This window comes from Lissotriton vulgaris, chromosome 9, assembly GCF_964263255.1.
Source record: "Lissotriton vulgaris chromosome 9, aLisVul1.2, whole genome shotgun sequence".
Classification (NCBI taxonomy): Eukaryota; Metazoa; Chordata; class Amphibia; order Caudata; family Salamandridae; genus Lissotriton; species Lissotriton vulgaris.
Window position 1 is genome coordinate 1,212,367,395 of NC_141697.1, and position 27,950 is coordinate 1,212,395,344.

At 42.8% G+C, this 27,950-nt stretch overlaps 1 protein-coding gene across 3 annotated transcripts in view; it reads right to left on the minus strand.

The window, feature by feature from the left end:
- The window catches only part of COPG1 (coat protein complex I subunit gamma 1), a 139,718-nt gene that overhangs the window by 27,061 nt on the left and 84,707 nt on the right, over positions 1-27,950 (minus strand). For all 3 annotated transcript variants that reach the window (XM_086939306.1, XM_086939307.1, XM_086939305.1), the window contains 11 exons: positions 26,970-27,041; positions 26,501-26,580; positions 23,425-23,500; positions 23,236-23,328; positions 19,658-19,744; positions 12,676-12,830; positions 10,173-10,306; positions 8,762-8,829; positions 7,895-8,083; positions 6,794-6,889; positions 4,781-5,024 (listed from right to left, as the gene is read on the minus strand). In XM_086939306.1, the coding sequence (XP_086795432.1) occupies positions 4,781-5,024; positions 6,794-6,889; positions 7,895-8,083; positions 8,762-8,829; positions 10,173-10,306; positions 12,676-12,830; positions 19,658-19,744; positions 23,236-23,328; positions 23,425-23,500; positions 26,501-26,580; positions 26,970-27,041 (1,294 nt within the window). The remainder of the gene's footprint in view (positions 1-4,780; positions 5,025-6,793; positions 6,890-7,894; positions 8,084-8,761; positions 8,830-10,172; positions 10,307-12,675; positions 12,831-19,657; positions 19,745-23,235; positions 23,329-23,424; positions 23,501-26,500; positions 26,581-26,969; positions 27,042-27,950) is intronic.

Consider the following 27,950-nt stretch of genomic DNA (forward strand, 5'->3'; position numbering starts at 1 on the left):
CCTTTATGGTACCCACTGGGTACATGTATTCATAATTCTATCACTGGAATCAGTGTGGGTTTATTAATACGTGGTGTTTGATACCAAACACCATAGGTTTCAGTGAAACCATTATGTAACTGGAAAACTCGTTTTGACTAGTGCCCAGTGCATACCTTAAGATGGCTTCCCTGTTCACTTGTACTGTCTATTTTTTTTTTTTTTTATTTTATTGTATTTGATTTGATTCTCCAATGAGATCTACAAATATTAGATATACAATATTCAAAAACAGTTTTGTTTAAAAGTTTCTTTCTAATACAAATTTAAAAATGGTTTTAAAAATGTGTAAAGATTGAAACATACAAATTCGTTTGGCGGAGCTTTACATAAAATAATCAGTTCCTGTACTGAGTTGATTCTACATTTGGAATAAACTGGTTGTAAAAACCTTTTCCTTGCCTATCGCATTTGGGCAGGTAGACAATAAATGCTCCAAGTCCTGCTCTCCGCCATTACACAAATTACAAATAAGACTTTCTTTTAGGTACCATCTAAATGTAATGGTTTTTACAGGATGTATTCCGAATCGGAGCAAAACAATCGATCTCCTGAACCCATGGTTTAGGTTAAAATTAATATACTGCTGAGGTTTCTTATACTCTATAGATTCAGTAATATTTTTATATAAAGACAATTTAAAACAATGCTGAGAGTCAAGGTCAAAACTTAGTCTTGGGGTAAAGTGCTTTAAGAAAAGTTTCAGCTGGGCAGGAGTCCAAGATAGTAACAGCTTGATGTTAACTTGAAAGCAGATGGGACATTCCTTGAAAATACATGCTTCGATGATTCACATACAAATGTTTCTATTTTTAGCAGGGATCGGAGCGTTCCTTCTTCCGCATGGAGGAGATTATACGCCCACCTGATGATATTGGCGATTCCTCGGGCATAGGAGCTGGTTAATGAAAACTCAAGGCGGAGAGCTTGCACTGGTACTGCCTGGGGCAACTTCGTTAATTTCCGTAGGATCTTTCCTTCTTTTAAGTCTAAAATGCTCCATTGGCTAATTGGTATATATTCCAGCGCATATGACAGTACTGGTGGAACCTTGGCACTAGATACCTTAAGCATAGCAGAGAAATGTCTTTGTCCAGATGCAGCATATAACTGAAAAAGTGCTCCCACATGCACATCAGATTTCCGGGTCAAATTCAGAGTAAGGGGCTTATTTTGTAAAGACTTGGTGAAGATTCTTCCTAAGTAGGTATATTCAGTTACAGTTTCCACCGTTTTTCCCCCTAGGGACCATATGAATTTAGTGCTCCTTTTTCTTCCAGAGAACGGTACTATTTTTGTTTTCGAGATGTTCGGTATTAGGTAATTTTCCTCTGTATAGTTGTGAAGTGCCTGAAGGCTTCTTTGCAGACCAAATGGGGTTAGAGCTAAAATAATAACATCATCTGCATACAGCAAAGTATGTATTTTGTGGGAAGCAATTTTTGGTGGGAAGTTGCATATCTGATGAAAACATTGAGGCAAGTCGCTGAGATAAAGGGAAAACAATAAAGGAGCAAGAAGGCATCCTGCCTAAGGCTGTTTGGCGTCGGGATAGGACTAGTAAGACCCTTTCCCCTCCCATTTGACCCTGGCACCAGGTGTCTTTATGTAGTGATGATAATATATGTAGGAGTTTGTCCGGGATACCCATTTTGCTGAGTTTTCTCCAGAGTGTTGCTCTGCCCACTCTATTGAATGCGGTGGAAAAGTCGATAAAAGCAGCATATACAACCTGAGATTTTGGTGTAACGTATTTATCTAAGATGGTTTGCAGGACAGCGATATTGTCGGTGACTGAATGCTTTGGTCTAAATCCAGCCTGGTATAGGGGATTTAGTCCAGATGAATAGGCCCAATCCTTAAGATGATCTAATACTGTTGCTGTAAAGACCTTTCCTGTTGCGTCCAGAAGGGCTATCTGTCTATAATTGCCAGGATGCAGCCTAGTACTCTTTTTATGTATGGGTATTATAATGCGCCCCTTCCAAGATTTGGGGATGTCCCCAGTAATGAAAATGTAGTTGAAAAGGGGGGATAACATCTTACTTCAATCCTTGGGGTTACATTGGAGGACCTTAATCGGAATTTGGTCCGGACCTGTTGCTCCGGTTGTTCTCGCCTTTCTTATATGTAGCTCAATAGAAAATGGACTGGAAACTCCACTGTCTAAGGGTTTTATTTCTGGGTTCCTAACAGAGTGGCGGCTCATTTCTGCGTTAGTATTTAGTTTATATAAATTGGCAAGATAGAGTTCCCATTCTGATGGAGGCACCGGGATAGCTTGTAGTGCTTTTTTCGTACCCATTTCTTTAGCGATTATATTCCAATAGGTACGTTGGTTATTTTGTTTCGCTGCTATCTGCAGGTCTACCCAATTTTTGTCTTGGGTTATTCTCTTGTGTTTTTCTTTTTCTCTCCTGCGTTCATTTTTCAATTTGTTGATTTCTAACTGTCTAGCTGGTAATTTTTCAAAAAACTGTGCTCTTATCAGTTTATTTAGATGATTTGTATTGGTAACTAACTTTGATTTTTTGTTTTGATTCTTTGTTGGTTGCATCAACTTTTCCTGTAATTTTTGTGTTAGCTTTTTAATAACTATTTCAAAATGTTTTATCTCGTACTGTCAGTAATTGAACTGTCCAGCACAGGGGCATATATGCTCTTGCAGATATGTCCTTATGTACTATAAGGCACCCTGTCTTAGAGCTTTAAGGCCTGCTGTAGGGGTGCCTTACATATATTACATGCAGTCTTAGGGGACATGGCACACAGGTGCAAGCCATATTGTGTTCACTTTTTAGAGCACCTTGTCACGCAGCCAGCATTGGCAACCTGAATGAGTTTGGTGCAAGGTCCCTTCGAGTGACACAAGATGTGCTGCAGCTCTTAGGGACCCTCTTTGGTACCTATGCCCTAGGAACCAGAGGTACCAGTTACTAGGGACTTTCAGAGGTGCTAAAGGCCTGGTCACTTGGGATCAAGTGACCAGTTGTCTTTTTTTTATGGACCTTGTTAGGAGGACCCCAGTGCATTTCAGTCAATGTTGCATCAAAAACCAGGGGGGGGGGGGCGGGGGCAAGGGGAGAGGCTACTGCAACAAAAAAACTAATTTCCTACATGGGCCATTATAGCCACAGTACAATACCACATTCTTGTGTTACTGGGTTATGTCAAAAATGGGGTTCACTCTTCAATCTGCCAATATACAACACTTTTGCAAATGGTCTACCTCCTTCCCTGCTCATACCAGTGAAGCCGGCAGCTCTCGAATTGTACCTTAAACTAATATATCTGCTAGGACTATAGAAATTCACACTGGGAACCCTTCTATAAGCTTCATGTGGGTAGCAAGCATGGCCACAGTCTAGCTACTTACATTTCTATGAGCAGTTTTGAAAGACTTCTTTGGAGATGAGGGGAGGTGGATAATATATCAGCCAACTGTGTAGAATTATCAACTGGAGCCTCTACTACACTGTCCTGTTATGTTTACTGTGTCACCGTTAATGGACCAACTTGAATTCCGGATTCACTTGCAATCTCTACTCCGTTCCATTTAATGGAGCAGACATACAAAAGAAAGTGACAACCTCCTTTACATCAGGAGCTATGTAGTATGCAATGTATTCCTATATATAAAGAAGCAATACAGTGGGGACTGTCACCATGCAGAGGGTTTGGAGCTTTGTCAGGGCTACCAGAAACAAAAACATAGGTCAACATTTGTGACTATTTGGGAAATAAGTGAATAAATCTACATATTGGGAAAACCATATAGAAGATCCCATGACAGAGCATTTGGCTGCAGCAGATATTTCTTATTAACTGTCCTTTCTAAAGGACATTTATTTATTATAAACGGGAGAGGGAGGGAAATATAAGTACACTCTCAGTCCCCCGGGAAATCAATTTTAAACAACAAAAGAGTGTAAATCAATGAATGTGTAGAAGCACAAAAGGGAAGAGGATGGATAAACAAATCTCTCAGATTTGTATAGAAAGCCCTCACTCACCACCCTGGTTGGTGACATGCTTCATCATTGGGCCCACCGGGAGAAGCCGAGTGCATCCCCGGTGTGCTTCAACGCCAGATTTACTGTGGACACTGTGAGGAACGTGTAAGTGTGAAAGGTTAAAAATGTACAGATTGTATCTCACATAAAACAATTTATTCAGTGGTCTATCTGACATTAAAAGCAATGTGTTTGGAAACTACCAAATTAATTGTTTCGTTCTTTCCACTTAAAGTGGGATCAACATTTTTCTGTCCGTTTATGTGTGATTTACTGGGCATTCGTCAGGACCATGGGGAGTGTACCTCAGCCGTATGGGCACGCTAAGGCCCACCCTTACCAGAGGGCGTGAAAGTTAAAAATTAGTGAAAAAGGTGCGAACAACAAACCAACAGGTTTTGTGGGGTAAACAACCTCAAAATAAGAGGAACCTGTATAGTTCGTAGTGTAAAAGATCCACGACCCATAGGTCACGGGAAGGGGGTGGAGGCGACAATGGAACACCGCCCGCAACGCCTGGCACCCGCCCGACTCCGGCGTATAGCCTCTGACCGGACCTTGAGGTCTAAAGGACAAACAGTTTCAAAACAAAACTATCATGCCAGTCTGCCAGTCAGTGGCATATGTGACCAAATGTAAACAGTATAGCTTTAGATTTCTGATGGAATAGGATCAATATGATCGAAGTTTATGCTGAATTAATCTATAACATTGCCGAGAATACACACCTGCCCTGACCTCCTCATTCTCCAAAATCACCCTGTTGTAGATAAAGCGAATGTATTTCGAAGGACTGACAGTTCGGGGTCCTTCTTGACCCAACAAATGGAGGATGCGAGTAGCCAGGACGGTGAACTCGCAGTCTTCTATAAACTCGCACAGGTGAGACAGACCCGTCTCTTTGCTCTCTGGATTTTCCTCAATGATACTAATGATGCAGTCCACGATTGCCCGCTTGTACTCAAAACCACCCTGTGAAAAATTAAATATCAAAATAGTTAAAATGCTTTAAAAAAAAAAAAACCTTCAGGGAGGTGAATATACATGTTCACTAGTTTGCCTACAGTTATGAGGGTCAAATAGCAAGTATCGTATTGGACTACAGAAATGAAATGCAGGACCAAAATGTAATAGTAATGCCTGTATTTGACTCAAGGGTAACAGGCTTCAATACTCAATACTCAATAGCTGACTGAGCGTTTCATTCTTAAGTGGTTAATAAAAGAAGCGTCACTGAGCTGGGTAACAAACATCTGTAGTGGAGCGTCTTACAATAAGCATTGGTAATATAGCACCTTGTGAAGGTGAGCTTTACAATAGAAACATGTTATTTTCATTTTAATCTGAAGGATGAGTATAAAACATTAAATAAAGGCATGTTTTAAGTAATTTACAGAGTTTAAGGTCAGCCTTGAGAGACATAAAAGTCCACTTATCACACAGGCAAGACATGCATATACAAATGCATGGAGTGTGAAGCATTAACGAGTCTCTGGGTTGCATCTTCATGTAGTATTTTTTTGCACACCTGCAGCAAAGGGAGTGAACTTGAGAAGCTACACAATGAACTTGCCTCCCATCAAACGTTTGTCTATCAATACAGCAAAGGTGAGGCCAATTTTTACGCTAGGGAAGCAGGTGTGCGGGGTGGGGCTGGGGCTGGCACCCTCTGGGATACCTATGTACTTAAGCAACAAGATAAGTTGGATGCCTCCACATGATCACTGCTAGATTCAGATATGCCCTCGGCTCCATACTCTACACGAACAGACTGACAACTTAGGACTTTTAAAGAGTCCAGGAGTGGAACTTGTAATCCTCCAAACATATATGACATATGCAACTCCCTCCCCCCTTTTTTTCCCCACGGCTCTGAAGCCAGGCGGGCAGGAGAGTGCCGTCTCACGCAAGGCCAGTTCATGATACCCCGCTGTCTCCCCCCTCTTAGACCCCATTCATCCAGTGCCCCATGTTCTCTATGATCCTCCCCATATGCTCAGATTGTTGTTGTTTGTTTTGGATTATATACTTTATTGGTCATTATTGTCGAATAAGCCCAAACTGTTGCCACCTTTAAATGGAATGTAATGTAATATTTTACCCTCCCTTTCACAGGAGTTGAAAACGATTTATGGGTCTTTAGGGCATTATTCCTTACAAATGTTCCTCAGTGATGCCTTGTACTTTAATTTTATCAGGCTGTGATTTTTGCTATTGTGCGAGCTGATGTGACAGATATGCCGGTTACATTATACCACTACCTTGACCACTGATATACTGCCATGATATTAAAATGATTGAAATAAAGAAATATATATTTTTTTAATTTTTCCAATGTGCAAAATCAAGCTGGAAACTGGCAGTGGAGTAATGTCAACATTAATTTTGTGCAAAATACTTGCAGTGTTGCTATTTGGTAGTGGTGTGAATAACTTGTGTTATTAATATAGAACTCAGCGGCACACATTTTATGAACCTCATAAGGATTAAAGGACTAATCAGCCCTGCCGAGACACGGATGCAGAATTAGAGAGGAGTGGACACAATACACTCATCCGCTTTAGCAGCATGCATCTAATTCTAATTCAATGAATTATCTTAACAAGGGCATTACTGAAGATACAATAATGTTAAAGACATGGCAAGCTGAGGACAGCGTATAAGAAGAAACCCAGGACAAACGAAAATAGGACTCCACTCAGACCACTTGGAGCAAACACCATATCTTTCAGCATCCCTACCTCTTCTCGGAGCATGGTAAAGAGGAAGTTCATCATGACAGAATGCTTGCGTGGATACTTCTGACATAATGCGCTAATTGCTTGCACCACCACAACCTAAACAGCAGAAAAAAGTAAGAAGGTTAAAGAAAAACGGTGAGTAGAAACATCTTAATACTGTATCGCCTATATACGGTGATTTGGCTCAATTATTTCTGCCCACACTGCATTGGAGCAGATTACAAGTCAAATTTGACTCCGATAGTAGTGCTTTTACTGTAAGATCCAATGATTTTCTGTATTGCGTTCTCAACATTTCTGATTTGAAAGCTCTAAAAGCATCAATGAACACAGTGCAGCTGAGACCATCTTACTGATGCACACTTCACATTAGTGGCTTATTCAGGCACATTCCTAACTCTTCATTCTAATACGCAAAGACTTTAATTTCAAAGAGTGTTCTCGATCCTATCCGATTTTAGTGCTCTCTGATCACTCCCCCATTATGATCTCAATCAGTCACTTCCAACATGCCATCAAAAGTTGACCTCTGTTCTTTTATCTGCTTTGCGGTCTAACTTCCTATCACTTGGCGCCAGTCTGACACCTCGCTCAGCAGTTTTAATAACTTTTCCATATCCATCTCTTCCATATACTGCAACATTTAGAAATACCCTTGTTCTAGCACCTAGTTACCAGACAGGAAGACACTTAAGACCCACATATTCTGTTGAATTTTATTTTCTGACTCATAGTTCTCAGTTCTAGTGCCATGAAGCCCTTGAGGCAAAAGCTTATGCTTCATAGGTCTGTATTTATATTGTTATTCACCTCCACTTTATACAAGACGGTGAATTTAACAATGATTTCAGTTTGTAGGTAACCCTGTCTCAATTCCTACTTCGACCGCACAATACATTTAAGGAAATCACATATCTGGTTTATACTGCATGGCATCAAAGGATTATAGTGTTTTCTACATGACAGAGCGGATAAATGTTACAATAATTTTTGCCCAACAGTTTAAGCTGAAATATACAGTGGTATGAAATCTTGTCTTACAATAAGAATACATTTCAAATAGAAAACATTCACTGATAAAGTATTTGCGATTCCCCAGACCTTAAATTCATCCGATATCTCAGACATGAAGGAGGAGATCTGCTTCATGAGACGATCAATGCTGCTCTCGCTGCCAGTTTTCAGCAGCGTGGTGATGGCAAGTGTGGCAATGCTACGGTTGGAATCGGTCACCAGGTTCTCCAGGTCCAGGTTGCAAGCAGTGACTGCAGATGGATGCCTCATTGCCACCTAATAATTAAAGGCACACGGAGGATACGTTGTTGAGACGGGCGACAATAATTGAATAGGATATAAAACGAAAAATACTTCAACAACCCTCAGCATAAAGAATTAACTGTAAGCCCTATTTAAATTGTACTAACAGCAGATTCATGTGCTACATTTAAAAATGATAATATATGATCCTTTGATTTATTTTTTATGTTTTTAAACAACACCATGAACATTTGCCCAAGTTACATCAGGAAATATCGATTACCATAGTTTAGCATTTCTGTAGTGCTCAATAGGCCATTAGTATGGGATTTCAGCACCTGTAGGTAGTCCAGAGTTTGTCCTTTGAAAACTTTCCTTTGCAGCCCAAAATCTGATCTGGTTTTGTGGCGAGTCAGCCAGTACATTTTTTGGGGATGAAGCCAAAGAGCTCTGTCGAATTTTCTCACAAAAATGAGAGCCATTGTTCAAAATCATACAATCTATCTGTCTGTCTGTATGTATGATGAGGAGGAGCCGGTGGATGCAAATGCTGCTGGAGACCACAGCAGCAGGTTAATTACATTTTATTCATGTGAATACATGTCAGCATTTGTAGCAATAAATTTGCCATTGTTGTGATACTGCAGTGTTTGTCCTAGCTATTGCCGGTTATAAAAAGAGACAAAAGGTGAAATAAGTGAAAATTCATACCTTGTTTAATGTGCGAACGGCTGCATAGCGGAGAGCAGCTTTAGGGGAACTGCAAAACAACTGCAAAACTACAGAAACAAATATAGGTTAAATATACATATTTATTTCCAGCTGCATGCTTCTTTAAATCTCATAATAGTAGTTTGACTGAACCAGTAAGAACAAGTCAGTTGTTGTGAGCAATTAACATTATAAAACAAAGTTATGCACCTTCTGGGCCAAACTGATACTAAATCCCATTTTTTTATGATAAGGCATGCCCCATGACTGCTCTACCTATGTGTACTTTCACGCTGTGCACATAGTAATTTCTAAACACTATATGCGGTGTATGGTATAGTATACGAATATGGTTTCTGAGCTAAGCGTAAAACAATCCTGCTACACTTGACTGAATGTCAAGTTACCACTGCGAATGTGTTATTGATACAACAGCTGTGCACTGAGGTCTGACTAGCTGTGGTGGACAATAACGAGTCTAATGTTAATAAATGTAGCTAAGTTAACAAGAGTGGATGATAATTTTCACAAAAACTTGACTGCTGTAAGAACAATTACATTTTGTAACCAGCTGGATCGCTCAAGTGTACCTCACTCTCTGTAACGCTAGAAGAGAACTCTAAAGAATTTGCACACATATATCAAGGATACCCCTTGTCTATGCTGCATTCTTTTTCTTTTGGGGGCTTGGAGGGTGTGGGGGGGGGGGCGGTATAGGCTGTATCCTCGGGCAGTTGACACAAAAGTTTGAAGCCATTTGTACAAAATCTGTTCCACACCACTAACTTGCGTCATATAAAATGTTATACAGTGAAAAAATGTTTGCACCACATAACTGCCAACTAGGTGAATTTTCTTAACATTTTGCCACCTTCTCTAGTTGTGGTTGCCCTTACTTCATATACTGAAAAATTTGGCGTACAACAAATACTTCAAGGTGAATGGCGACTAGTGGGACATACTGTTGCAGTTAGTAGACCATGTTGGGGTTTGGCTATAAGGGGACTGCGAAAAAAATATAAAAAAGCAGTAGTTTACAGCACTTTCTCTGTATGTTTCAGCTTAAACTTGAATTCCAACAAGAACAGGACTTGAGGAAATTTCAGACTAGGCAAGAAAAAAAGATAAGCTGTGGGTAATATCACTATGCTTTTTCAGGGTTTGATTTCTTTCAATTGTGGACATAATGGTTTGCAATAAGCCTCATCATAAAAAAAGAGAGGACTCCCTAGAATGGAATGGTTCTTTTCTTTGGAAGTGCTCTATTAAAGATTACAAGAACCTTGATATGACCAATACAGAGAGAGAAAGAATCTACAGCTCTCCGAAATAAACATGCTCCGAGAGATGACTGCACGATCAAGTGTAAAGGTCACAGTCTGGCTTTGCTCTAGATTTGTGATGATCTTACCAGATACAGCAGGGGCAAGTTCTTTAGCTGTACAGTTGGGCTGGTTGACAATGGCTGAAGCGGCCTCATACACCACCATCTCATGTTTGCTCCGTAAACAGCTCTCAATGAAGTCGAACAGAGGACTATCACGGCTAGAAGACAAAGTGGATGGAAAACAAGGAAACATTTTATTTATGATGAGCCATTCAGACTTAGCCATTGACAACACAGGTTTGTTCTGAGCAGCCTAAAATGCTTATACTTATTCTTCGCGCTCAAAAGCAATTTTTAAGCATGTTTCTGAGCTGAAAGATGAACAATATATCTTAGAACTAATGCCTTACCTATCAGACTCAACAAATACATTGGATAATGATTGGAAGATTTAATAATACAACAGTGCAACCTATAGTACTTCTAGTCTCACTAGATATGGTGACTCCCCCTATACCGGTTTAAATAAAAATACCAATGCAATATATTTAATTAAGACCAGAATATTCGGAGTTCAATCTAAGACAATTAACTAGTCCCTCTTGTGCCAAGCATCAAGACTCAGGAATCTTCTTGTGGATGAACACAATCTATACCCTAGCTTGTTACCTTTATAGGAAGGCAAAGATGCATGTAAAAAGATGGTACTTTAAATGTCACGATTTGCCTTTGTCCCTTCATCACCCTTCTCTCATACATGTTCTGTTCCAGTCTTTTGTGAAGACCTTGTTTTGGGCCCTTGTTAACTAGGTCCGCAAAATAGAAATATCTTTTATAATTTAAATAAATAAAACAGTTCAAGGGGGGAAATCTCGCTCAATCAGTGCAATTATATGAAATTTCCATAACCTAACATTCGGTTTCGCTCAAGTATGCCACAGACTTGTAGTAGGAACATGCTTTGTAACCATCTACAGCACTTCTTTCATGTGAGGACATACTTCGGTTTACAGGTGTAGCACGTACCAGTATACAATGTAATCATACTTTTCTAAACATAGATGATGTACATCACTCTAAAGCCTGCTTAAATGACATACAAACAGACCACATACATTTCCCATGAGTACAACTTTTATGAGGCCTCAGGGCCCCCCAGAAGAATTCCACTAACCCTTTCCTACCGCCCCAAAATTGCTCATGTAGATCTAGATCCATCCTCGCCACATCATCAATCTCTGCAAAGAGTTTCTTAGAGTACTAAGGGCATTAGGATCTCCAAGTAAGCCGATAACATTGAATCCTTTCTAAAAGTCACATTTTAACACCCCCCTACACAAAACCAGCCTCATTCTCATTCAGAACTTGATATCAAGCACCAAGTTATTTTTAACGGCAAGATGTTGTAAGCCTCTCATAAAAGGACTTGTAGAGAGGAAAAAATGTAAGCTGTTTCTAGGAGAGAACTAACGGCTGTTGACATTCAAAGAAAAATTGAATCCTTTCAACTGCAAGGGCGGTTCTGGCTGCTGCTAAGTTCTGGCCATATCATTTCTTCAGGAGGGATTTTTATGGGAGCAGGGCTGGGGCAAGGGGGTCTCTTTAGTCCTCACCATTGCATGTTTTGGTTGGGTAGAACAAGAGGTGAAAGGTAATGTTGCTATATGGGCACATTTAAATAATTTAAAGTGTGTGTGGTGTTGGTGTGCCAGGTTATTGCCTTCAGCCCAGTGGGTGAAAGAAAAGAGCGGCTAAAGCATATGTCCGATTCCGATATGTAGTATAAAGAAGAGAATGGCCAGATATGGCACCTCCGTCCCAGACATTTCAAATCCTCAGACATTCTAACCTGTTTCATGCAGACTTCATAATATGAGAAGAGGAAGGGAAAATGGTTAATGCTTCACCCGCCAATTAGAAACTGGAGTCATAAGCACACAAGCAGCCTCCGTTGGGGGAGAACGGTCCGATTCGCAGCCGATGCCAGTCACTGGAGCCATATTTTGGCAGCTATATTTGGAATTTGGTCATCACTAGTACCAGAGTCAAGTAGAACACCTTCATCACAGATGGACTAAAACCAGCAGCAAAAACCCTGGTGCTGCCATGGACTTTAGAGGAGATACAGACACTGATGAAACAGTAAGAAGTAAAAATGGATATTATAACCTTTACGAAGGTTTCAATTAGTTTAGAAGTTGTTCTGAGGAGCATTACAATGAGCAATCACTTTCCTAACATAATACTCTTTTTCTTGGCTGTCTGATGAGAGGTGCATAAGGCACATCAGCTACAGGGCTAAGATCTTTTGCATCTGTGGACAGTACTGTTACACTGCCACCTAACAGTGAAGTGGTCAATTTCAGAGTAAATTCGAGATTCAGTCCACTGTTGGTCGATAACTGAAGATGAAATCTGTTTGAAGGAATATCCTTTAGAATGTACAGCTTAAGCTAGATTTATTGCACAATGCTTTCAATAACAATTTCAGTGCCGAAAAGTGGTGAGAAAACGACACGTGCATGGTATATAAAAGTCCAGAATGAAAAAATAAATGTTTTACGCAGGTGCTATAGAGAAGACCTACCTTCCATCTTCTTCCAGCTGCTTGCTGGCAACCCGGATCATTAAACAATAGGCAAATGGAGACTTTAGTCCATGACGCGTAAATTTGCTGATCATCTTGTTAACAGCCAGACGGTCATTCTTACGCACATGGTACAGCAAGCCAAGGGCATGATACTTCAATTCATAAATAAAGAAAACAACAAAAATCAAAAACATGTTAAGCACCAGTGAATGATAACCAAATGACCACTAATGACATAGCACACAGTCAACACCTCGATGTTATGAGCAAACTTGGAAAGATAGCAAAAGGGAATAAAAAAATTAGTCAACTGTAAATTATGTTTGGACCTTGCCTTGTAGCTTTAATGTGAAGGATTGTTTTTTTTTTTTTGGAAAACCTTTATTTGTAGAAAGAGTACACCGCTATTCAGCCTTATATCCCGGAGGCCAGGCAGCATTGAGGTAGCAGGTAAGATCGTGTACAATACTGTGCGCAGAAGCAATCAGGTTTAATTTTCAATAGCATCAAACTTAGTATAAATAAACCAAAGAGTAGGAAAGCCTCAAAAAGGCTAAGAGAAAAAAGCGTGCGCTAGGCACGAAAGGGAGTCAAAGAGAGAAAGAAGTGGCTGAGGACAGTACAGAAGTAGTGGAATTGCGCAGCGGGAGGGGGTCGAGGGCCGCACACTCAAGACAGCACACAATAGCAGTGACAACAGTAAGGCACTTGGGGGGTAACACAACAGGATAAACCATCTGGAGCTGCGGGAAGAGGCTCTACGGGGAAGGTTGGACTTCAGAGTCAGTCTCTATTGGGGGGTCGCAAATGTCACCTCTGTAGGAGTTCCAGGCTCCCCACACAGACCTCCACATTTTAGGCTTGCCCCTGGCCATGTACACCGTCTTTTCACGCAGCATGCACCAGTCCATGTTGGTTTCCCATAAGCTGAGGGAGGGAGGAGCCTGCGCACCCCATTTCTGGGCGATGTCCCTCTTGGCCACCATATTACCCAGGGTGACCCAACGGGTCTGGGCTACACTGTAATCATTCGGACACCAAACATTGAGGAGGCATCGCCGGGCCTCAGCCGGTAAGGCCACGCCAGTCACTTCCTCCATCACCTCATGCACTCGCGTCCAATACCGGGCAACCCCAGGACACTCCCACATGATGTGCAGGAAAGTAGCAAGCATACCACAACCCCTCCGACACAGGCCATCCGTGGAAAGTCCCATATGTATGAGCCTAGGGCCAGTGACATACACCCTGTGTAGTATTTTCAACTGGACAAGGCGGAGTCGTGCTGATATGGCCACCTCCCGGGGGGAGGAGACCGCTGATTGCCACTCCTCGTCGTCCATCTCTATACCATCATTCACCCAGTGCAACCTCAATCGTTCAAGCAGATCCACTCTCACATTGATGAGTTTCTTGTACGTCAGGGAGATAGCGCTGTCCGGCATGTGGCCGTCCAGCACCAGATCCTCCAGGGGTGATGACTCAGGGATCGCATCACCATCAGATATGTGAGGGGAGAGGGCATGACTAAGCTGGGCGTGTCGGAAGTATTCCGTCGACGCCAGCTGGTACTCAGACTGTAGCATGTCAAACGACTTGACCCTCCCCCTCGCCATCATGTCCCCAACCTTAGATATCCCGATGGTGTCCCACCGGTCGAAACCTTTAGTTTTCCACAGCTTTCCCAGTATGTCTGAGTCATATAGGGGTGTGGCCAGGGTAATCCTATCTTTCCAGCCCAGAGTGTCAGTGACCGCGCGCCATATATGTACCATCGTTTTGGTGGGGCCCGTCAGCTTCCGGTCCAAGGACCTGGAATACAAGGCTCTGTAATAGTTCCCGTCGTTCACGAGCCACCGATCCATGGCGTAGCCCGGGCTGGCCGCTGGGCCATAAAGGCCGTGGTTGATGGCCGCAAGCTGGGACGCCCAATAGTAGCGTCGTATATCCGGTAGGGCGATACCCCCGTCGTAACACGGTATAGTCAGCTTGAGCAACGAGATTCGTGGCCTCCCATCCCACAACAGTGCTCGCTGCAGAGATTCGATCTCTCCAAAGTATTTGGCCGGGACCGGATCTTGGGTGTTTTGCAAAGCGTAGAGGAAGCGAGGTAGCGCCATCATTTTGAATAAAGCGGCTCTGCCCATTAGGGAGATCGGTAGCTTCTTCCATCCCTCGACATCCCTGCGTAACCGCGCAAGCGGTGGTAGAAGGTTGTGTGAATATCGGGCTCGGGGGTCGCGCGACACGTAAATGCCCAGGTATCGAAAGCCCTGCTGGGCTATCTGTATTGAGCACCCACGGGGGAGGCGCGGAGTATTTCCACACAACGTGTATAGTGAGGATTTAGACCAGTTGATCACCAAGCCGGAATGGGTCCCGAAGGTACCCAGCAGGTCAAAAACCACAATAAGTGAGCGGCAAGGAGAGGTGAGATATAAGAGGATGTCGTCCGCGTAAAGCGACACTCGGTCCTCAAGGCCAGGTGACCACGTAATCCCGGAGACATCAGGGTGCGTCCTGATCCATGCCGCCAGGGGCTCCAGTGCCAGGGCGAACAGGAGCGGCGAGAGCGGACAACCCTGTCTGGTGCCCCTGTGCAGCGCAAAGGAGGCCGACAGCCGACCATTGACGGCCACATTAGCCAACGGTGCGGTATACAGCAGTCGGACCCATCCGATGTAAGTGGGCCCAAACCCCAACTTGGCTAGTACAGCCCACAAGTAATTCCACTCCAGCGAATCGAAAGCCATGGTGGCGTCAAGCGAGGCGAGAACTGCAGGCTCACGAAGCAGGTGAGCACGTGCCATGACCGCGTGAAGCCTCCTCAAGTTGAGCGCCGTGTTCCGGTGCGGTATGAAGCCGGACTGGTCCGGGTGAACCAAGTCCGTGATCACACCCACCAGCCGGTTGGCCAGCAATTTGGCCAAGATCTTGGGTTCGGCGTTCAGTAGCGAGATGGGTCTATAGGACCGGCACAAATCACGTGGTTTTCCTTCTTTGTGGATCACCACAATGGTGGCGAGTCTCTGGTCGAGGGAGAGTTCTCCCGTCTCGCGGGCTTCAAGGAACATATTAAGCAGTGGTGTGGCCAGCGCATCGGCCTTGAGTTTATAAAGCTCGACCGGGATACCGTTGGGTCCCGGTGCTTTGCCGGAGCGCAGCGAGCGGATCGCCAGGGCCACCTCATCCACAGACAGATCTCGATCCATGTCTTCTCGGTCAAGATCCGAGAGGCAGGGAAGGTCAATGTCCTCCAGAAAGGAGGCCGAGACAGACTCTGGGAGAGGATTTGCGGAGGTATACACCCCCTCAAAGTATTCAGCGAAGGACCCAACTATAGCCGCCGGGTCCGTCAGGGATAAACCATCCTCACCCACCAGTTCTGGGACCACCCGGGACGCCAGTTCCCGTCTATCCAGCCACGCCAAGAGCTTGCCCGCCTTGTCACCCGAGTCATATATCCTGCCCTGCTGTTCCCTGCTCAAGGCCTTCGCTGCATCAGTGGTGGTCGCCCGGAGTTCGGACTGTTTAAGGGAGAGAGCGTGAATCAAGTCGGGAGACGGATCCAGCTCCAGTCGGGCGCTCAGGTCTGCGAGATCAGACTCCAGCCGCACCACGTCCTCATCCCGGCGGCGGCGAGCCTCCGCAATCAGGGAGAAGGCCTTGCCACGAAGCACAGTTTTAAAGGCCTCCCAAAGGGAGACAGCGGAGTCAATGGAGCCAGTATTTTCGACAAAGTACCGGTCTATAGCTTTAGTCAGGAGAGCCCTGGTCTTCGGGTCGCGAAAGTACCACGGGTTAATGGGAGCCACTCGCGAAGACGCGGGGATCTGGAAGTCAAAAGAGACCCAGACCGGGGAATGATCTGAAATGCCCCTAGCTAAGAGACGCGCGGTGGACACAGACTGCGCCTGGGCAGCCGGGGTGAGGACGTAGTCTATTCTAGAAAAGCTACCGTGGGCACCCGAGAGAAAAGTGTACTGCCGCTGGGTGGGATGTAACAATCGCCAGCAATCAACCATCCCCATGGAACTCAAAAAATCAGGCAGCCAAGATTGGGAAGGGCGAAGATCCCTGGATGGAAAGCGGTCCAACTCCCCCGAGACTACAGAGTTGAAGTCCCCACCCACCAGCAACAATCCCTCGGGGAGACCTAAAATGGCGCCTCCCAAGTCCCTGAAAGTAGTCTCCTGCAGTCCCGGGGGAACATAAACCGAAACCAAAACTAGCGTGCGGCCCTCCCACTTGCCCACCAACGCCACGTATCTGCCTCTTTCATCAGCAAGCACAGACTCCACCTCCAACGGGAGGGACGTGCGCACCATGATGCCCACCCCTCTAGAACCCGAGGAGAACCCTGAATGTGCCACCATTTTGTATCCCCGTCTATTCAAGGCCTTACAGGCATGTCCCACCAAGTGGGTCTCTTGTAGAAAAACCACATCAGGCGAACAGCGCTTGAGCATCTGCAACACAACACCCCTCTTAATACGGTCCCCCAACCCGTTAACATTCCAGCTCAACAAATTAAGAGATTTACCCCCCATCATCAAGGACGTCCCGCGCCCCCCCCCCCCCACCCACAACAGCGCCCACAGCAATAACATTTCAGTCCGGTAGTTCCTCAGCCAGAACAAAGAGTAAGACAAAGAAAAAGTACGAAAAAACACACCCCAACTACCCACCACCCTGCACCCCTGCATCAGACTATAATCCACCCCAACTAGCAGTGTGCCTGTCGCCCCTTAACTAACCTACAAGAAGCCCACAGAGGAGAAAGGAGACATCCCATCCCCCCCGTCATCCCCCATATTAAGTACAAAACGAGTCAAAATAATAGCAGCAATGTCAAAAGCCGAAGCCCCTCACGGCAACCCAGCTCTCGGAAGACAAGTAACCAAACAATCATTCCTGCGCTTCCGCGCCTCCGGTGGTCTCCTCCGTCTGGTCGGTCGGCTCATGTCGTTCCTGGGGCAGGGTATCGAGCCAGTGTCCCACATCATCCGGGAAGTCAAAGAAGAGGGTCCGGTGGTCACGCTCAATGCGGAGCTTGGCAGGATAGAGCATAGAGTAGCGCAGGCCCATTTCCCTCAGTCTCCGTTTCACCCCCGTGAAGCTCTGGCGCTTTTTCTGAACAGCCTGGGTGAAATCCGGGAAGAAGTTCACATCAGAGTTCTGGAAGCGGACAGGGCCCGCGGTCCTCGATGCTTGCAGGATAGCGTCTCTGTCCCTGTAATTGAACAGCCTCGCGATGATGGGGCGAGGGGAGGCACCCGATTTCGGCGGCCCACCCGGGATCCTGTGGGCCCGTTCCACCGAAAAGAACTTGCTCAGGCCCCCCGGTGCCAAGTTCTTAACCACCAGTTCTTCCACAAAGAGCTCAGTCGAGTCCTCCTCGGCCTTTTCCGGTACACCGGTGACGCGGACATTTTGGCGCCGCGCGCGACCCTCGAACTCGTCCAGTCGACGCGCCAGCATTCCGTTAGCCATTTTCAGGTCGCGCACCTCCAACTGTATATCAGACACATCCGTGACCAGGCTGGAAGTCTTAAGGTCCAGCGATTTTACCCGGTCATTAGTTTTCCCGAGGTCGGTCCTGATGAGGTTTAATTCAATCTTCAGGGAGTCAACCTTGCTGGACAGTTCCTCGCGGAGAGTGTGCATCTCCGTCTTCACCCCCGATATCGCTCCCATGACGTCCCGAAGAGTTATCTCGGAGTCATCCGGCGATTCATCTCTTCCTGAGTCCTTAGTACGACCCGCCAGTACCGGCGATCCCTTAGACTGGGAGAATCGCTCCGGGATGGTGGACTGGGACTGGGATGGTTTCCTGTTGAGCCGCTGAGATTTGCCTGCGTCCGAGCCTCCTTTGCCCGCCATGTTGGCACTCTCGGGACGGGGGGACACCAGGGGCGAAAGAGTTCAGTGTAGTATGTCCAATGCACACGACGATATCTCCAAAGTCCAGTGTTGAGGCCGCTCAGCAAGGCGCTCAAGGATCAGAAGCACCCATCGGGATGAAGAAGCGTGGGCAGGGAGGTACCATGTGGAGACACCGCTGTACCCCACAACGGTAACCAGTGATGCGGGCGGAGCCTCCGTGATCCGTCGAGCTAACTGAGGCTAGGAATGTCCGATTTTCATTCCGAAAGCGGGTGCCGCCTCAGGACCGGCTTAGCAACCGATTCCCACAATTGTGGGACAGGATGGATCACAGGATTATTGCGGAGGATCGGGAGGTCTTCGGAGCTCCGAGCTCACGCGGCCATCTTGGTTGGCAGCGAAGCTCCTCCCCCCAATGTGAAGGATTGTTGAACTGAGTTTGTCTAACAGGTATAACAACTGACATTCAGTTGCCAACAAATCTTATAGGTCAGGCTACCTTTTTACACTGGACTCTGGTGTAGTATTTACAATACATCTATGTTACAGAAACAGATGATCACATAGTTCTTATGTGGACACAATTAGGACTTTTGCTTTTCGTTTCTTGTGAGGGGAGAAATCAAGAAAGGATGCCACAGTTAATTATCATCCCAACTTAGATCCTAAATACAAGTTTTATGTGACTCGGTTAAATTACATGGATACTTGTAATATTTTCTTCTGAAGAGTCAAGTTCAACTTTGTGCTTAATAACCAAAAATATCTTGCATGGCTATCATCAAAAACAATGAAAAGCAAGCAATACTTTCTGTTCTTACTGAATACTGGTCAGAAGTCATAAAGAACAGCGACACCTGGTATAATAGCTCCTATGTTTCAATTCAAATGTAAGCCTAACACTTTAGGATGATTTGCATAAATATGAATCCAATTTTCAAACCCAGTTACAATAGTGAATGTGGACTATAGCTACACAGCAGTTGATGGAGCCACATCTAGAAGAAACAAAGAACAGCGACTACAAACACACTGAAATGCAACAGTATTCCAACAGTATATCCAAAACATTCTTCTTGAGAGACCTCCTTACCTGGACCATCATGTTTTCACTTGACCCCGCTTCCTGGGCCTCGTTCACCCAACGCTTAACCACATCAAAGCTAGTTTTCAGTAGGTGCTGTAGGACACAAAACAAGGCATTACCATTGCTGCACCGGCTCGAACTTCACAGGTAAAATACTGCAGTATGACTGTTTGGGGAGAATTGGGAAAATCATCAGTTCAAATAGAAAATACATCCTAAATCTAATGTATTACATGAGAAGCATTGACAAACTTCATATGTTGGGAAGAACTAGTCTATTCACACAGAGCAACTCTGCAGACTACCATGACATAATTACATCAATATTTTTTGGTACTGTGACAAAAGAGGTGCAAATGTGCAAACCCTTCGGGGTAAGCAGTGCAGGCAGCGGAGATTAGGTAAATTCATAAAAACACAAACACAGATCATAATCTTAGCAGCTGGGCCCTCTTCTTTTCTGATAGATTTTTGTATTTGGGAGTTACATTATTATGCTTCACAAGTGTAACATTCTAATATCTGTAACTAAGCACTGTACACACATGTTCTCTTTATTACTATTTTTACAGCAGCTTTTGTCAAAACATACCAGGATTACAATGTATGCAGGATTACAGTGACACAATCCTGTGCATGTTTTTTGAAAAGATGAGTACTACAACGAGTAGGATTAATGAGAGCTGGAGGTTGTTTCACAAACAGCTTATATCATTTGTGTTTTACATCAAATCATGTGGTCAATAGTGTGGCACATTAACATTTTGTTTATATTTAACTTTTTACAAACATATTTGTGCATATTGTGGCTTGGACAACTATTACATTTCTAGCTGTCATGTGGTTCCGAATTCTGTAGGTTGACAGACAAATGTATTTAAATTGCTGACAATATTTTGTCCTGCATATCAGCCATCAATTGCTTGCTTAAGCCCTTTCTATATTCTCCACGTAATACAGAACTTTCACACCTGGCCCATTTTAGCACTAGGGTGTGCCAGGTGAGATTTGCATGAAATGGGTATGCCCCACTTTGCTAATAATAATGACAGGTCGAAGATCATATTCCCTACTTTATCTATATATGAACGAGGAAATATGCCCCACAGACAACCTGCTAAAAACAAACTCTTTAAGTTAAGGGTTTTTAGCACTAAATCTGTTATCTCCTTCTAGAATTGTTTTACTGTGGTGTAACTCTAAACTGTGTAGTAGAATCCTAAATCTTGGAGCATACAACAGGGGCAAGGCTTTGACCCAATCTGAATCTACAATTAAGTTATCCAAATAAGCTTCTAATCTTATTTAAGGATAGTTCAGTTACATGTAGACTCTGTTAGGAGTGCTTTCTAAAACAAATATACCAGTGGGGGCCCTTCTCCTGGGATGCAAGGAAATTGCACAGCAGCACGTGTTTTTAAGTTCTCCGCCTCTATTAATCAATCTATCAAGAATCAGGTACTTCAATGTACCACACATTACAAATTGTCCTGTAGCTAGCCACTATGCTTTGTTGAATTCACTACAAGTTTTGAATAATCCTGATGAAATATAGTCACCCTAACGATAGTATACCCGGATCTTTCCAAGAATCGCAATGTGAATATCCGAAAAATGTGTGCCCTCTCAGCAGATCACATAACAGCAATGTGGATGCATAGGTGCAGCTAGTGCTATACATTTTTACATATATAACTACTTTAGGAATTTTAAGTAATCTAGGGTAATTTTTCAGCACCGCACACCAACTAAGCAATAGTGATGATAATATTTCTATTCCCGCTTAAATTATATGCTTCTTAATTTCTTGTGTGTGTCCACCCCATTCAGCAATCTGGTGATTCTCTATATGTGCGTGGTTAGGAAATAAAGTTCGAAGTCGGGGCAGACAAACCCCTTCGGTTATTGAAATTCATAATTTGCAAACTGCTATCCTTGGTTTACTTTAATTCCAAATTAAATCAGGGAGTATAGCATCAAGGTTTAAAAATATCCCAATTTATCATCCATACAGGTAGATTCACAAATACAACAATCTCAGCAGCATTTGGTAGGGCTATTTCAGACATAACTGATAACGGTAGCATCTTCCAGAATGCAGGGACTCCTCCCAATCAGCGCAGAACTATTCCAATGTTACCTGATAGTATGTCTGCATCCCTCTGGTATACCCCTATCTTTAGGCAGCTAAAAAAGTGTGGCTCCTAATGTGTGCCTGATTATAAAAATTGTGTGGTGGGGATGGGGTTGGGGGCCAATATGCTATGGCATTTTGATTGGAAAAGCACACGTTTTCTGGTCAATGTACATTTAATCTTATCAGACCATCAAATTCCTCTAAAGAGTTGTTGGTAGGTTATTTGTGCAGAGTTCATGAATAAACTCAAACAGGAAATGTGATCTGAAATAACATGAAAACCATCATGTAATGGGATGCCATGCATACTACCGTCTGTTCTAATTTTTCAAGCTAGTGGCCCCAGTTTCAACAGGAATAAAGTTGGTGATAGAGGTCATTCTGGCATCTCCGCGGATTTTTCATGCTGGTGATATGCCAGCAGGCAGCTGAACCCTCTAACATCTAAAAGGTTTTCACCAGTTGAGTTGGAAACACATTAAATATAACATATCCAAAATAAAATACACAGAACAAAGCAGTTGTTCCATGTTCCAGAAAAACACAAACGGGGCATTCATCAGGTAATTAAATCCTTTTCTGTCTAGAACTACCACAAGTGCCTGTAAGCAAAGGGAATAATTACATCAGTATGAATGAATGGTTAGAAATTACAAAGCTTGAATTGTTGGCTTTGCTCACACAAGACTGTCCAACATTTATTATTAAATGTTAGATATAGTATATCACATGCATTCAAGAGGGCCTAGGTAACAAGCATTCAATAGTACACACTACAAAGATCTTACAACACATAGATCAGAGTTCTGATGTGCTACGTAGGTGGCTATCATTGAACACAGACCACTGCTTACCAGCCGACATTTAAAATGTGCATTACTCATCCCCGTTCAGATATACCCAATATTAGCACTACCTCAAAAAAGTCAGGCCTGCTAACACCCACATGCACACAACACGGCATTACAGCCATATAGTTGCAAAAGCACAACAACTTCAACTGTGTGTTCAGATCAAACACCAACATACTTATTAGAAAGAATCAAAATAGACTACTACAATATACCACTCCCTGAGATGCACAACACCATTGTGGATACTCGCTCACCACAGGAAACACATACAACACACACCCAACCTTCAAAAGTTCTCCATATAAATAATGATAACACAGCATGTTGACAATGAATGAAAGTACTCTTGATGTTTGTAGTATCCTTGGTAAATACACAGTCATTTATAATGTAGTTTAAGCATGTACTGAAAATTATTTATTACAACAAATATTTTAATGTAGCTCGTGCAGGTAAAAATATACATGTGTATGGTGCAATGATGCAAACATAGGTTAGAAAACGAGAATGCCAGGTTTTGCTTTCAAAACCTGCACAGTGCAGATTTCATCCTTGTTTATATATGTGCAATATTATAAGCGGTGGAATCATACCAAAGAAGAAACCAGGGCAGAGCTGGACACACTTGGCACTTTGTCAACGATTGCCTGCTTCATGTACCGCTCGATTGCCTGAAGCATGGTGCTCTGTGCAAAAAAAGACAACAGTGAAATGGGCCTTCCAGGGATATCGAGCAGAACACTGCATGCAGCTCAACCCAATAAATGTCTAGTGTCACTCACATCAGTTATTTTGCAGAGTGCTCTCACGGCAGGGCCTCTGTAATTGTCATCCTTTCCCGTCATATCTTTGGTCAAACTGTGTAAAACCAAAGGAGAAACGTCCACTTAATTTGATCAATTTGAGTTCAAATTCAACCCAAACACATAACACCTTTTTATATTGTGCATTTTCACCTTAGAGAAGGGGTCTCAATAGTGTCAGTGACTCGACACCACTTCCCTTTACTAGCCCTAGGCTGATAATAACCATGATCCTTGCACTCTCAACATTAGTAAGAAGGTTATGCCTCAAACCTGATTGCTCATCCCGCACAGCTTTCTTTAGACACCAAAAATGCCCAGACATACGGGTTTGAGAAACTGGGACCTGAGACATACAAGGAACCTTATAAGCTTGCTTGATCATGAACATAATTTTACAAAATATCACAGCATTAATTTAACTAATGATGCCCATTTGTCAGTGATTAACTGATTTTTGGAAAACTGAAGCACACGAGCAGCGAATCACAGCTTAAGAACTGGGCTGTTTGCCGTGTCGATGACATGAGAGCAAGTAGCATCTAGTAGCATCTACTTCTCAACAGAACTGGCCACGCTAGATCAGCACCAAGAATTTCTCTCAAATTCTTCCTCAAAGTCCACGAAACTGCTTATGAAGAGTTTTTATTCACAATTCTCAACCTCCCCTTGCCGACCACGAATGATAGCTAGCTGTACAGCCCTCTGAAGAAGCAGCAATTTCGAATATTGTTGAAAATGGTACTGTTTAGGCATTATGGCCTGAACCAAATTCACAAACTGAGTTAGCAGGCATTATGTAACAACAAATCAAAGATAACAATATATCTTTGAAATAAAAATATCCATAAAGTTACACCAGATGTACTTTTAAAACAGAAACAAACATTAAAAGTAAAGTGCTGTGAACCAAGTGGCAGAGCTTATGACAACTAAAGGTGAGAGACACATAGTAGGAGGGCATCATGTTGCTGTGGTCTGATCCAAGACTCCTGCTAGGAAAAATGTTTAACAATTATTTAACGCTGACTTGCATCTTAATTCTTTTTTCTTGATTATATGCCAGATGATGGCTGTAGCATGTTTTAACCGTCTTGCTCAGCTGTAAGATTCCGCACAAGCTCGGCAATTAGTAATTCCGGACTAAATATGACAAGAACTTTTAGGAGGGGCAACTTGAATTATGGGATTCTGCAGCTGCAATGTTCCTGCATTGTTGCTGATTTTCTGCACTTGTCACATAATTCACCTACTGCTGTTTCGTTTGCAGATGTCAACAACTAAATATTTGTACCTCAAACTTATCAAAAGTTACTAGTGAGTTGGGTGGCGCACTGGCTAACCATTTACAAATGGTTAATTGCTCACATTTCAGACGCTGAGTGCTCTATTCAGACGTCAAAACAAGTACTAATGAGGTGAGAGATTTTCCCAGACTGTATTGTCTGTTAATAAAAAACAAATACAGAAATAATACTGCCACACACTATGCTGCATTGGCTGCATAACTCGCCTTTTCCTGATGCATAATTTAGCCAACTCTTTATCATAATTTGGTCGCCCATTGCTGCATAATTCCAGTGTATATGCTGGTAGATAATATTCAGAACCCCAAACCATCTGCTACATCAGACCAGAGCAGAACATCAAAATGGTTTTCATGAACCAATTCTGACCAGTGCCCTGAATAAAAGAAAAGCGACATATCAGGTAGTATTTGAATGTCACAAACAAGTTTAAAGTAGAAGGAAGCATCTATGTTTGAAGAAGGCAACGCTAAACAAACACATGTAAAATCCATTCTGGGAGATGACTATTAGGAATTGGTTCGATATGGTGTAGAATTTTGAATCAATGTATGGATTAATACAAACCAGATATTTAAATTTTTTACGAGACAGGCATGTTGTAATTATACAATATTTAAATTTAAAAAATAGGGACATTTGAGTTGAATGGAAAAGCTTTAGAGAAGAGAATGTATAACGTCTCTAAAATGGTACAAAAGTGCTTAGTTCATAGACTTCAACCACAAGAACCAAGGGATTACTGATGGTACTTTGAGTTTGGAAATTCGATCAGCTCTAGCATTCAGTTAACTGATCGATTACCATGGCTCTTATTACAAAGTAAAGTCAAACTGAGGTCTCGAGGGCAACACCAAAAGCCTCAGTTTCCACAACTGCCGTGTCAAGCTCAAAGACCACCTTTTCATGCTCAAGAGCAGCCACCCAAAACACAACAACAAGTGACCTCAATTTCTCTAAACTAGACAGTGGAAGATATGAAAATTCTTCAAGGCATAGTTGGGCACTGCAGAGTTAGCAACTAACTCATACCTCGAACTATGCATTTTTCTTATTGGTTTTCATTCATTTCAGGAAGATAGGGATCAAGGTTAAGGGGACAGTCACCCAATCATGGAGTCTCCTAATTGTAGAATTGAGCAGCCCCAGAACTGCAATCGCCAACTCATCAATATGCTACAATTTAACCTGACTGAGATTGCTTGGTGTTGCAGTAATGTTTTTGTGTGCTGGGTTCACAATCCCCACGTTTCTTCCATGTAGGACTTTATCTTGCTGCAAACCGATTTAAATATGTATAACTCAAAGGAAATATAGAGCAGAAGGCTTGCTTGATTAAGTGGCGACCACTAATAGCAATAAGTGATAGATCGATACCTTTTTCTATGGACTAGAGTGCACATTTAGTTTTTAACACATGCTCTTGAAGAAAAACAATGATATAAAGGCAAATGTCTAATACTGTCTTGTGTAGTGTTGAGCTTTACATATATTTAATAGAAATAGCTAGAAAGGTTATTCATGCCTCTGAACTACAGTTTTCCTGCCCTAACAGTGAGGTGGCATCTATTGCATCACAAAAAGTGTTGCTTCCAAAGAAAGTCTTTACTTCAAGTACAAGAAAAGTTTCTCCTAAACTAGAAGTCCTTCCCTAATTAAAGATAAGGGTTTTGACTATTCACTGATGGCTAGGGAGGGAATATCCCCAAAAAGTGACAAATTACACAAAATAAATATTTTCAACAAACCTGCTGGTGACAATAATGACATCCTCTGAAAGGGTGGACATCTCCTTTATAGTCAGATAACACATTCTGCGGAGAGTTGGCTGCACAAGACAAAGAAAATCAAAGAATACATTATTGATAATAGTACAGAATGATGAATGACATGTTTTGCCTCCATTTGTTTTTGGAGAGTAGCATTTTAGAAGTGTATTATTGTTTTCAATACAAATAAAACCTTGGTATCCAATTTAAATAACAACATTGCCAGCCCTTTAAATCACATGAGAATTATTATTTCACACTTAAAATGGGTCTCCATACTAACAAGGGAGTTCAGATAGCCTTTCAATATCCCTTTTATTCACGTGTCCAATGTCCATTTATGATGAGCTCGTCAGGTTTACAAGAGAAATACTGAACTGGATTCTATGCAAGCAGTGGTCGTACTGGGCATGTGAACTACTTGAAACAGGCACATTTCTGTACTTACATCATTTGACTGGAAGAGTTTAGTCATTGCAAAGAAGGCTTCTGTTGCTTCTGTGGCACCCAGATGTTCACCCTGTTAAATTCAAGGAAATACATGATTTTAAGGTAACAATTGCCACTATTTCTGCTTGTATAAATACACATGGGAATTTAGAGTATTTTTCTAGTTGGTAGAATATTTAAAGAAAGAGTATTTCTGACAGTAAATGATTACACATCATATTACCTATGTTTATCTCCAATTGTACAATTATTCACACAACAAACATTGTATTTTAGCGACAATTCAAACTGCCTGAATTATCACATGACTTCAGTTATAAAACACTGGAATATTAGATGAGGCATATCTTTGGACTGCTTTATTAAGAACAAAAATAGAGAATGGAAAGGTAATAAAGTACATTCCATCATTACTGGACTACTGCTCATTGTGGTCGGAGATAATTTACATCTAATCTCATGTCAGTGGATACCGAACATTATTCTGATAATTTTGGAAATATAATGACTACCTTTAATTATACAAGAACTGGCAGAATTTCCACAGTATCAACACTGTCTTCCATCGGGTGCAATCCACTCCATTCCCAAATGAAACTTTTCTCGAATTTGATACTCCATTTAGTAACACAGGACGTAAACAGCGATGACCAAGACATATAAAAAAAAAGCTTTTTTTGTGCATCATGTAGGGCACGGGAACTCACAGTATGGCCCGCATGCCGGCAGCGGTCCGGCAAGCCTTCCCTTGCGGCCCGCGGACTGTGCAGACATGTACCCAGGTTTAAAAAAAAAGTGTGTGTGTGTGTGTGTGTGTGTGTCTGTGTGTGTGTCTGTGTGTGTGTCTGTGTGTGTGTCTGTGTGTGTGTCTGTGTGTGTGTCTGTGTGTGTGTGTGTGTGTGTGTGTGTGTTCGGAAGCTGTCTCAGCCCAGGCACACACAGGCAGGATGAGATGACAGAGGGAGGTAAAGAAAGGGAG